The sequence below is a fragment of the Anticarsia gemmatalis genome, chromosome 17, assembly GCF_050436995.1.
Source record: "Anticarsia gemmatalis isolate Benzon Research Colony breed Stoneville strain chromosome 17, ilAntGemm2 primary, whole genome shotgun sequence".
Classification (NCBI taxonomy): domain Eukaryota; kingdom Metazoa; phylum Arthropoda; class Insecta; order Lepidoptera; family Erebidae; genus Anticarsia; species Anticarsia gemmatalis.
Genome location: NC_134761.1, coordinates 4,068,085 through 4,081,260, shown reverse-complemented (window position 1 = coordinate 4,081,260; position 13,176 = coordinate 4,068,085). Strand labels below are relative to the sequence as shown.

Below are 13,176 nucleotides of genomic sequence, written 5' to 3'. Positions count from 1 at the left end.
ATACCTGCGTTCAAAATGGACCCTCACGTGGAAAGATTATTACGCTTATAATAACAAAACCATTAACTTTTGGCTACTCTTTGAAACCCTATATTATAGTATATAAATTGTGACATTTTGTGAAAGAAATAACAGATCACGATATCATGTTGGTTAGGAAAATTATCACCTAGTTAAAATTCGGACCCTCAGTCGTCCACTTTTTGGTTTTCGTTTTGTTTCGCTTAACGTATGATAGCTAACAAAAACACAAAATTATCTCCTTTTGTAGAGAAAAAAATGTGCTACAAATACAGTACCATTGGTTAATAAAAACATCTTTTATTGTATAAGAAAATCAATTTTAATTTAGTATGAAAATAATGAAATAGGGTGACAACATTTTGCATAACTTACTAAAAATTATTACTAAAAATAGCTTTTTCAGAATGTTTTTTTTTAAATGTCTAAAATTTGTAATGGAAGCAGCGTTGGACTTCATTTTCATTTATTTTGAGTTTGATTTCCTTGAACGCGAGTGTCTTGCTTGTACAAAGATACGATTGCACACAGTGGCGGATTTGCCCTAAGGCCCAGTAGGCCCAGGCCTAGGGCGGCACTTCGTGACAAACAATCGGGCAACTGCGAGTCGGACTCGCGCACGATGGGTTCGGAGAAACGTAGAAGCCCACCAGATTTAGAAATAATGTATAGAGCATTGAGGCAATTCCGACAGGCGGACAACACACAACGAAACGGCCCTCATGGTTGTTTTTTGGGGATTTTTACTGGATCGCATTAACGCCACAAGTAAAAAACTTCAGAGTGTGGATATTGACATTACCATTGTCATAGAACTGTACATTTTGTTGGAGAAACAAGAGAAAAATTCGATTATTTCGAGTTAAAAGCCAGTAAACTGTCCTTCGTGCAGGAATATGAAAAAGATTTTCGACGCGTTCGAAAGCGTAAGCTGCTTCCTGGTGAAATAAATACAGGTGAAGAGACGGAACACAAAAGTGGCCGAGAAAATTTTAGAATAAATACCTTTTTGGTAATAATTGACACATTGTCAGAAGAACTAAAAAGGCGCCGGGATGCATATAAACTGCTCTATGATAAATTTTACTTTATTATTAACCTGACGAATCTAAGCATCTCAGAAGTCGAAGAGAAGGCCAAAGCATTGAAAATAATTTATCCTACTAACTTAGAAGAAAATTTTACAGAAGAATGTCTTCATTTTCGTTCTCACTGCAGCATAAAAAATGAGGAGCGAAAGCGTGCAGTCAGTTTATTGAAATGGTTACGAACTGAAGGTCTTGAAATCATTTACCCAAACGTGGACGTTGCTCTTCGTATGTGTGTGTGTACACCTGCCAGTAACTGTACAGGAGAAAGATCGTTTTCTTGTTTGCGCAGAGTCAAAAACTATTTACGCACCACAATGACGGAGCAGAGGTTAAACGATCTTGCCCTGCTTAACATAGAAGCTGATTTTTTAACCTAATTAGATTGCGAAGATTTGATAAATAATTTTGCTGCGCTTAAGTGCAGACGAGTTGTGTAACATTACGTAATACAACTAAGTAAACAATTAAGTAATAAATCCTATGACCTTTTCAAATGTTTTATTGATGTAAGTATCTAATCATCCCTAAAACCTCGGAAAATACTTATTATAAACTAGCAGCTTATAGTTAACATTAATTAATTTGTTTAAACAATTAAAAGACTGGATATAGTTAGTCAATTCTTTATCGTCAATAAAGAACTATGTGTCCAGTCTACATGTATGATGGGTTCTGAAAAAGGGGCGGCACAGGGCATGGGGCCTATAGCGGCTAGGACTGCAAATCCGCCACTGATTGCACATTAAATATTTATAAATGCATTAACGTAATTATCACTGTTACATAGAACTCGCAACAAATCCTTATCACCAATCACTTCCGATGCACTCACATAAACGATATTGCTTACTAAACTAATAGCGACTATCGTGCACCACAAAAACATCACTCAGAATTAACACTACATTAAAAATTAAAGGTGGGCAAAAACAAAATTAATGTCACCCTACCCACATACATTAATAGTCAATTCAGTGTAAATTAAAATTTGTTGTTTTAACGTAATTATTATTATTAACAAATTATATCAATTTGTTGCACATTTTTTTCCACAAAAGGAGACAATTTTGTGTTTTTGTTAGCTATCATACGTTAAGCGAAACAAAACGAAAACCAAAAAGTGGACGACTGAGGGTCCGAATTTTAACTAGGTGATAATTTTTAACCAACATGATATCGTGATCTGTTATTTCTTTCACAAAATGTCACAATTTATATACTATAATATAGGGTTTCAAAGAGTAGCCAAAAGTTAATGGTTTTGTTATTATAAGCGTAATAATCTTTCCACGTGAGGGCCCATTTTGAACGCAGGTATGGAAAATAATACAATGTTTTTCTTGTAATTTCTTGTGTCCGCAATTTTTGCTTGGCATTATCTTACATTTTGGCGTAAAGACTTTTTCTTTACTGCCCTTAGTTTATCCGGTACAAGTGGACCCTCAATCCTCTATGTGCGGATTGAGGGTCCAACTTTAAAGCCCATAATTCCCTTATTTGATTTTCACAAAATCTGGTTCCAACTTTCACAATTCTTTGGGAATGTTCACTAAATCCTGAACATGTTTTTAAAGAAATTCGAGAGAGTGGCCCTCAGAGCACACGCACATAAAAAAATAAATATATCACAAAGCGAACAAATGAGGCTTTCCTGCAACAGAAAGTTATCGAATATGCAATCCGGGAGTTAGTCGATTCTGAAATTTCGATAGGACACTGCATTGAAAAACTGAAAAGATAAAATCGTCCTTTTAATTTTAACAATAATTCGATGAAGTACTTGATTAAATTAAACTTAAATAATTAGCAAATTTGCAGCCGACTGTGCAATTTATTTTATTGTTATTATGTTAAATTATGTTTTTATATGTCGCAATGATATTTGATGATAATAAGAAATAAAACGTTATGTTCAAGTTAATTATTATTAATCAGGTGATTCAACCACCTCTAAAATGTATGAGTAGTAGTAAACTCACACATTCACCGAGTGAAACTTCCATTGAAAATAAAGGTCCGTAGTTAACTCACTCATGTGTGAGATTCTTAGCATGTGAGTAGACTCCTAAGTCTTCTGCAACGGGACAACTGGCACCAAAACAGTGTCACTTGTACCGCCACGAGACAAGTGAGACAAAATAGCGCCAGTTGTCACTTAAGGGGACTATTTAGTGGGAAAGACCCGATTTGTGCATAGAAGTGCGATTTGCTCAATGTGTAAATAAAACATTCAATAGATACAATAGTTTATTCAAAAGGGACCAACGCTACCTTGATTGTACATGACGCTCTATATTCCACGGGACAATAATCACAAATTAAACATTCAATTTCAGACTATTGCGAGATCACTGGCCATAGCTCTGCTGGTAACCCTGGCCTTGTTGATAGCCTTGTTGTCCTCCGTACCCACTCTGGCCTTGACTTTGGGTGTAACCTCCTTGGCTCTGGCTCATTCCACTTGTTTGCATTCCATTATGAGGTTGGGCGAACCCACCCTGGGCGCCGGCGAAACCACCTTGCATGCCAGGGTTTTGGCTAAATCCTTGCATTCCTGCGCCGAATCCTGCTCCTCCAAAGTTACCGCCACCGAAACCGCCAAAGTTACCACCGAAGCCGCCTGGGCCACCAAATCCTTGGCTACCGCCGAAACCTGTGACAAAAGAAACAGTCATTGTCATAATGCCACAAATGAGTTTTACACTTTTTGGCACTATACACATACCTCAGAACTGTGTAGAATGAAATAGACGCAGCCAATATAGCAACAATATAATACGTGATACGCTGCGTCTATTTGACAGGGCTCTAGAAATACAGCTTACTGTAAAATAAATATGCTTATTTCTTACCTCCGAATCCAAACATGTTTGCAGGAAAAGAATATTACTCCGATATTAAAATACTTATGAAAATTGACACTAAGCTTGGCTTATACTTATTTTTCTAGAATAATACAATATTTTATTTTTATAGATTTTATGCAAATTAAGTGACTTGTTTTTCTCGCGAATTTTGAAATAATACTGAATTGAAAACCGTTCTGACTGTATTGTTGAAAATTTGAAATTTGTATTGAGAAGAACGTTTTAGTTTTTATTTATATGCCGTTGTTGTGCCTACCAGCTCTATCTTTTGGGTAAAAGAAGATTTTAACTATTGTATTTTTATTATTATTTGGCTTTTAGGTAAGTAACAAAGATTTAAATGTCCATTCTTCCCTACTTTTTGGTACTCATCCCTTGTAAGTTTAGAGGCGGCCTTTTTCAGAACGCAGTAGGTACTCAAAACCAACTTATCATAGATTATACTTAGATATAACGTAGGATACAATAAACAACACAAGTTTTATTAAAATTATTTAATTCTAACAGAACTATAAATAATGTAGTCTTCAGTACTTTTTAAATTTACTCTTAATAAGTTTAATAGTGTCCGCCGTATCCTCCGTGGTGGCTGCCGCCGTGTCCTCCGTAGCCGCCATGGCCGCCCTTGTTTCCATGGCTTCCATGACCTTGGCTTTCGTGGCTGTCATATTCACTTTCGCTGCTATCGTATCCACCTTGACCATGGTGACCTTGGTTACCGCCGTAGCCGCCATGACTTCCACCATGTGTGTTGCCGAATCCAGAACCGTGTGTGCTGAAAGCTCCTCCTTGACTGAAGCCAGTTTGACCGTGTCCATGGCCATGTTGTTGCCCGTGCTGTTGTCCGTGTTGTTGCCCATGTTGTTGTCCATGTTGTTGCCCATGTTGTTGCCCGTGTTGTTGTCCATGCTGCTCATGTTTGTTGTAACTGTCATGATGTTCCGGCTTCTTGTGGTGGTCATAGTCGTGTTGTTCATAGTCGTGGTGGTCGTGACCGCCGCCGTGGCCGTAACCTCCGTAGCCGCCCGCGGAAGCTGAGGAATTATTGACAGATTAGTTTTGATACCGCTGAGTAATTTTCGTACTTTACAAAGATTTAATTGTTCGTGCTAAACTTCTACAGATTTATAGATTTTGTAATTGAAGTGGGTTTGTACATTTGTAATCAGCTGTACAATTGTGCAATATCATGCAATATAATATCCTACCTAAAGGCGTATTCGATAACACAAAATTTTAGTTGTTCTAATAGAATTTTTTTAATAACTAGGTAAGTTTGACGAAAAAATTGAAATTTGGGAATCGTTATGAGCATTTCTAAGGGTGGGTAACTGTCCGAAGAGGTTATAATAGATAGGGCCTTCGCTGATACTCCAGACTTACGCCTAAAGCTGGAAGAATAATCTGTATAGAATAAAGAATATCTATTTACCTGTAGATGCCATCACGGCAACTAGCGCCAAAGAGACAATCTGAAAAATAATAAAAAACAGTTTTTGAATTGGATTAATAAGTTGAGTTTTTGGATTAATAATACAAAATTTAAGCCGTTAGCTTTTATGCTCCTGATGTAACTGTAAAATATTGTAATACAATGTATATTTAGCGCTATAAAACACATAAAACAGAAATTTGATGTTTTCTATTTGGGGAAAAAATCTTTGTTGCAAGTTAAATAACTTTATTATTAGTTACTTAAACGTAAATTAATTGCGAGATAATTCGTGAATATTAAATTGATCCCACATAAAACAAAAACATTTGATTTAAGATGAAATAGACAAAGCATCTAGCTCACTCAAGAGATTTTTTAATAAACAAAATATACGGAAATAATCTTTAAGAATACTTACAATAATCTTGTTCATGTTTAAAGCTTAATATCACAATACGAACGCACGCACCACCTCCTCAAGACTGTGTCCTTGGTGGACCAGCCATTACTTATATACGAAGGTTCAAACTGACCACAAACCACCTCTGCTGACCCCACATGACACCGAATTGTTATAATCCTGTTGCCAATATATGTTACGGTTTTATGGTAAATCAGTATTTTGGTTAAACGGCACGTTAAAGAAGGAAAAGTTTAGAGCAGCCTCGAGAGGTTTTATCTCGACAAAAGAAAAGGCAGTCATATCGTTACCCGTATTGTTATCCGAAGGTGCAGGTATAGGTGTATGAAATACGCTCACATATTTTTATCCTTAATAACGTTAGTCACATGCAATAGAGGGCGAGCCTATTGCCATTCATCGGGCAGTGGGCAGTGGGCACGTTATCATACTCCGGGAGTCCGGGTAGTTTAAGTTGGCACCTTGCAGGTTCAAACCTGAGGCAACACACTCATGACTTTTTTGTGTGGTGGACTCAGGACCTAACCCCTTAACTTTTGTTTTTTGGCGTTTGGGAAAAGACCCTTACCCTGCAGTGGGACAGTAATGGGTTAAAAAAAGAGCTCCTAGAGGTAGACAAGATACTACCCTTAGAAGCGGTCAAATGTCAGAGCAGTCAGTGTTTATGAATAGTAAAACATTAATAGCAGTCTTTGTATTAATTTACTAAATTAATTTTGTACCGTAACACCAAATAGTTAACATCATAGTCTGGTTATGCAAATGAATTAATAAATATAAAAAAGTGATACCTAGGAGTTATACAGGTTCTTCACATCAGCGGTTACGGAAAATAAGTCAAAACATGAATTTTGTTTGTTGTTTTTGATTTCTGATGATCGCCGTATCTGATTTTGAATTAGTGACGTAAATTTATGTATAAAACTTCTCTTCTATTTTATAAATCTGGGAGGTAAAAGGGGAACTACAAGTGGAAAAGATTTGCTTCTTCAATCCACTTGGTAACAACATAAGATTTTACTTCCAGGTACTGTTTTATTGCTGCTGAGATACAAGCTATGAGCTTAGCGCAGGGACTGCTGCAAACACTACCTTACCTGTACGTGTTCAAGAAAGACTTGAATGAATATTTTTTTTTATATTTCACCCAGTAATCTAAGTTTGTGAGCACCCAAAAATAGTTTTTTTAAACCCACTGCAGGGCTAGGACTCCCCCAAGGGAACGAGAGAGGATTTGGCTCTTAAATCTACCACGTTGCTGGCTAATTGCGGGTCGAGGACCTTACATATTTTACTCTTTGTTAATAAATAAATACATACAGTTTTTAGCACTTTTACATTATAAGTACTTATTTAAGGAATGTATGTTGACTTACTATTGTTTACGTTACAGCTATCCATTCAATACTACATTGTTTTTGTTTTGCACATACCTCAACTAGTTATATACTATATCGGTATCGGTACCTACAAGTGACTTTTAAATGTCATACACGAGAAAATAATTCCTGAATTCTGTTATTTCCAGACTTGGTTAAATAACATAAATAAATAAGTACTATTTATTATTTTATTTTATGTAGCAAAATATAATTATCCACAAGCGTGCTTTATTACCTTCTATAAAATATCGGCTGTCCAGTTTTAGATTAGATTATCGCAGGCTTCCTTTAATCTTTTTAGATCATTTTCTTTACCGAATAGGTTTGTGATACACCCTAATATGTTCCTGTCCCGACATAAGCTTAAATATTTTTAAAAGATAAGGTCAAAAGTTCACATAAAATACTTATGTTGTTTATGACAGTTTTATTTTGCTCAAAATTAAAAAAAATGCGGTCTTTTTTTAACGTGTAATCATAATATTCCAAATTAATAAATCAAATTATATCTTCTTAATTGTTATATTATAGAAAAAGTATTTTGTATCGTAATTTAACATCTTTTAGTTAATCGAATAATTCGACTCTTATAATGATTGCCTCATTGCGTGACCTTAGAATTGATTCCGTGATCTAGTGATTATGGCGGCTCACATAAATTAATATAGCTATAATTAAATATACAATTACCAAAACAAATCTTATAAAAACATAGGTCGTTGCGGTTGTATCGTTTCCTCTTCTACCTTTGAAATCAGACGTGTCTTACACTGGAAGGTGTATATGTTTAGGAATCCAGATTATTAAAATAAGGACGTTTTATAACCCATAACCTAAATTGAATAATACATTTTAAACTTACCTAAGTGTCATCGAGATACATAAAAACATGAGTTTCCCAAAACTCGATGTTGTCTTGTTTATTGTATTGTTTTATTGCTGTTTTCTGAGAATTCTTTGCAGTTTTAGAAATGAACTGTTACGGAAAATTACAGAAAGTGTGTTTCTAACATATCCCGAGATAATGACAAAAGTATTTAAGTCAAGAACTTGCCTATTAAAGCAGAGTGTGTGTTTCTTACCTATAAGTTTCCTGAACGTACCTACCGGTATACGTTGAATAGTGGCTTTAAAAAATATTGTCTCATATGTCATGTCCGTTTCAAAACTTATCAACTACGGGTTATTTTATTGTATTACAATAAATATTTTTCAATGAAACTAAAAATTACACTGTCACAAAGAAGGAGTGTGGTTTCAGATAACCTTCATGCAAATAAAAATTGTGCAAAATACAAAATCTGGTAAAATGTCGGTAGGTAGGTATATATATAATATATCTCTCGACTGGTATGTTCTATTTGGCTACAATATCGATATAATATCGACCCTAATAACCACAATTTATAAAACAATGTCAATGATGTTTAGAATACAAAAGTCAAGGATAAGTACCTTGTTTATCGATTTTTAACTAAATGTGTGTCAGTTTAAGTCGGTTGTATTATATACCTACTCGTGCTTAAAGGGTTGATGATGATAATTTCTGCCGCATAATGTTGTTGTTCTTTTTCGTTTGATTAGTCCATTACTGCCTCACTGCTGGACAAGGGTCTCCTTCCGAACAATGGAGGGATTCGGCGTAGAGCTCACCACGCTGGCCGAGTGCGGGTTGAGGACTTTGCATGCATCAAAGGCATGCAAGGTTTCAGTATATTTTCCTTCACCAAGAATGAAATTAATCGTTTATTGGACCATTATGTGTAATACAAGATTTAAAATATTTACTTATTTATTTAAATATATATGTTAAAATATAGGTATATTTATGAAAACGTGATTAAACTCGATGGACGAGTTGTACCGGTAATCGTAGCCGGCCTATTACGCAAGGGTTCAGAGGGTAAGCATATTTATGATAATAAATAAACAATCAATACAAATAGTTTGTTTTAAATTTATTTACTAGATTCAGTCATTGTCTCACTCAAATAATAAAGCCAGCTTCTGACGATGTACTGTATATTACATCTTGAATTACAGTGTAAACATCAATCGCGGGATGTCATTGTATATATTATATCTCAAGATGTAATATACTATCTGACCCGCGCAACTTCGCTTGCGTCACATAAGAGAGAATGGGTCATATTTTTTTCCTCGTCTTTGTAACATTTTTTACTGGTACTCTGCTCCTGTTGGTCGTATCGTGATGTTATATAGCCTTCCTCAATAAATAGCCTATCCAACAGTAAAAGATTTTTTCAATTTGCATCTGTAGTTCCTGAGCTTAGCGCGTTCAAACAAAAAAAACTCTTCAGCTTAATAATAATTAGTATATTAGTATAGATATCCCATGCTTATGTTAATGTTTGCATATGAAAAATGAATGTAGAAATTCAGATTAAATAAAATTAAATGTTTGAGCAAAAATATCTTTCAGGTATGTGTCACATAGTAAAATAATATATTTACAAAAATACTTAAGGATGTATTAATACAACTATACCTAACATATGTCGTTTATGCAATAACTATGAGCTTCTATCTAGGTTTAACAAAAATTAAATACTCTTTGGAGTAAGTTCTTAAGTGTGAAGCATTAGACTTCAAAGCGTTGCAGTCCATTTAGAAGTTGTTCAAAATCTAGTTTCACCAAACTTGTTATTGATGATTCATTAATCACTGTTTTTTTTATTTCATTATAATATTACAAGCAACAAATTAATCTTTTGCTTGATATTTTTTTCTTTTTGCACATTTTGTAGCCATTACACAACCTAGCAGACAAAATATGACATTCAATCATGATCAATATGAATTCGTCAGCCATGAAATAAAACTTTTGCGGACTCACGAATGGTATAGTAGAATCAACATGTCTCCATTTTCGTTAGCTTAAATTCCCTGGTAGCGTGGAGTATCTGTTCGTACTGTACTGCTTGGCCATTTTCCTCATATTCCTTCTAACACTATTCTCAGGGTATTTAAAATATGGATAATATGCTCCCAACTTCCTATTGTAAACTAAATAAGGTGGTAAATTATAGTTTCCATAAGCAGCTTTAGTCCAACCACGGGAATAAGCACTTCTTTTTATTTTCTTGTTGTGGTTTTCTATGTGGCCATGTTTATTCGCTCTGTCTATGGATGATGTGTGCTTTTTTATTTTTCTAGCGTCCACTGTACTGGCCGATAATATGGCGATTATGACTGTGATTAGTAAAATCTGAAAAATAAATTAATTGCATATTTAAATTTGAAGAATATAATTTTAATAGATGCAATTTTACGTTCGAAAAAACAACTGCATGGAATAAAAATACAAAAAAATATATTGGTAGAATACTCCTTCTAAAGAGGGGTTACAATGAATACTAAATTATCGTGTGGTTTTTGCTTTATTTATCTCACGTTTCAGAAAATCCATATTTGTTACGGCAAAAATTGATAGGCAAATTAAAAATTATAAGTATAACAAACTAAAAGATTATAAATATGCATTCGTTCCTTCTAATAATATTAAGTCTCGATTTTACCACTTGATAAGCAGCTGATAGCTTATCAAATGAATTTTTGACAGGTTCTATACATTTGATGTCACTTTAACAAGCAGATAGGTTATCCGACACTTATAAGAGAAATGTGAAACTGTTACTAAGCGTAATTACGATTAAGTTTGCCTACCTTTATCAAAAAGAGCCTTAGATTATCCATTACTTGGTGTCTTATCAACAATAGTAAATTAAACTGTTCTATCACACAAGATACTTGGCTACTGACACTAAAGTAGGTACTTTCTTCCGACGTCTGTGTTGTGAAAATATATTGAACTTGACTTTCTTATTTATAGCTAGACGTGCAAAGTTGCTCTGCAGGACACAAGATATATTGAGTCGATGTTAGAGCTAATAAAATTTGAACACAGTTATCTCGTATAGATTTTTTTCAGCTGTCTTCTTGTTAAAATACTTGCTTGAATGATTGCGAACAAGTACCTATGTACTATAGTTGATATTAAACTTACAAACCAACGACCAACAATGATCTGTCCAACAACGATGTTCGGATTGTGTTAGAGGTAAAACGTCTGGATGTTATCAATTAAGATAAGAAAGAGATACATCAAAGACCTTACCAGGGATTAGAACAGCTTTGACACTAGGTTGACCATACGATAAAATAAAAAATATAGATCGGCCAATTTTAATTGAAATTGGCAATGGTGTAGCAGGTTTATTATGTCATACATATCGTACATATTATATCTACGTACTAAATACGGTCCTTATACCAAAAATCTCGTTATACCATTATTATATTATACTGAAAAAACATTAATATATCAAGGTTTTTATTAAAACACCTGTTACCAAACCGGTTGAATTTTGCACATAAGCAAATTGACGATTATCATTAATGAACTACTGTAATTATGATTAGAGATTAGTTTACATCATAATAATGTAATTTATAAGTGATTTTATATTCATTTATGTTTTAGTTTTAATTAAGGGATATTTTGAATATCAAAATATTCGTAAAACAATATGGCAAATTAGTAGAATAGTCCCCGATTATAATATTTTGCCTCATTTTGGACATGCGCTTGGTCTTGATTTTTTATTTTTGATCTCGCTTTTTTATTGCTCTCTAATCCCTATCCTATTAGTTATAGCGTGACGTTATGTAGCCTATAAAAGAAAATAATGATAAGGACATTATAACATAAGACATTTTCTAATTGTAACTTATTAGGAAATAAATGTAAATTATAATGAAGAGTACTCTTTACTCACTCTGCTCACTCTTCTTTATAAATTTTAGAATTATTTAGTATTATTTAGCAATATATGATTTAGTAATAGTTGATTACTATATGTATAAAATCACAAAATAATAGTAAAATATCCTTAATAAAGTAGGCAGTTAGTAGGCATAGATATCTATCAGTTTAATAGGTATTTTATTCAACGTTCTCATTACAAAATAGATTATAATAATAAAACACTCAATGCTATGATTGTTTAATGTAAATAAACACGAGGCGTCAATTGACTTCTGACATCATTTATCAAGAATTTGAGAATGTTTATAAACAAATTATAGATTATTGGAATTGTTTATAAGATCGTGTTATCAATTTTCTTCCTATTTATTTATTTAATACCTATTGAATTACTACTATTGGTTATTAAAAATGACAATCTTAAGGCGATTATCATACAATCCATGAGGTTCATATACAAAAAGGGTTGTCATAAAATTAAATAACAAGCGTTATATAGGTAGAGGTGCATTTAAAATGTTCGTGTCACGAAATAGGGGGGCGAGCCTATTGCCCTATACCGGGCACCTTACCAGACTGCTGACTACTATTGAGAATAATTTCATATGAATTAGAAAAATACCAATAGAACTGTTCGACCAGGGAATTAAACTCGAAAGCACCTCAGCATTGCATATACTACCGTCTACGCCACTAAGGATGTAACAATATCAGTGCAGCGGGGACCTAGCCGGTGGGTCGAACGTTTTCATCGACTCCAATGGGTTTTCCTGGAGAAAAAAAAAGGATGTAACAATTTTTTGTACCCGGATTAGAATCATGAGTGAGCAGTCTTGGGAGATTAATATTAATAAACGAGAAGCTACAAATTTTGTTGCGACTCTACGCCTTTTCACGGTAACAGTTGAACAATTAGCGTATACCTGCGAGTTCCATGACTAACCCACTGCCACGGTTACACCAATAAAAAGATGCATGACACGATTATTTAGACAAACATAACATCTAGTTTTATATCTGCACTTGTATTCCGTTGTATGGTTCAATTTGACATGAGACTCCCTCATTGAGGTGAGTAATAAGAAAAGGGCTCTAATATTGAAAAAAGAAACAGAAAGAATGGTTTCTACTCCATGGTTTGTGAATAGAATTAGGTATGGTCATGTGTAT

General features: G+C 34.1%; 2 protein-coding genes across 2 annotated transcripts; both read right to left on the bottom strand.

Annotated features, from left to right (window-relative positions):
* Positions 1–3,360: 3,360 nt before the first annotated feature.
* Positions 3,361–4,144, bottom strand: LOC142980085 (uncharacterized). Its single transcript, XM_076125384.1, has 2 exons — positions 3,965–4,144; positions 3,361–3,765 (listed from the first exon to the last, which is right to left on the bottom strand). Exons 1-2 carry the CDS (start codon positions 3,978–3,980, stop codon positions 3,461–3,463), a joined length of 321 nt encoding a protein of 106 aa, XP_075981499.1. The 5' UTR covers positions 3,981–4,144; the 3' UTR covers positions 3,361–3,460.
* A 314-nt stretch (positions 4,145–4,458) lies between these two features.
* Positions 4,459–5,968, bottom strand: LOC142980117 (uncharacterized). The gene is made up of 3 exons (XM_076125425.1): positions 5,833–5,968; positions 5,412–5,451; positions 4,459–5,013 (listed from the first exon to the last, which is right to left on the bottom strand). Exons 1-3 carry the CDS (start codon positions 5,845–5,847, stop codon positions 4,538–4,540), a joined length of 531 nt encoding a protein of 176 aa, XP_075981540.1. The 5' UTR covers positions 5,848–5,968; the 3' UTR covers positions 4,459–4,537.
* Positions 5,969–13,176: the final 7,208 nt, after the last annotated feature.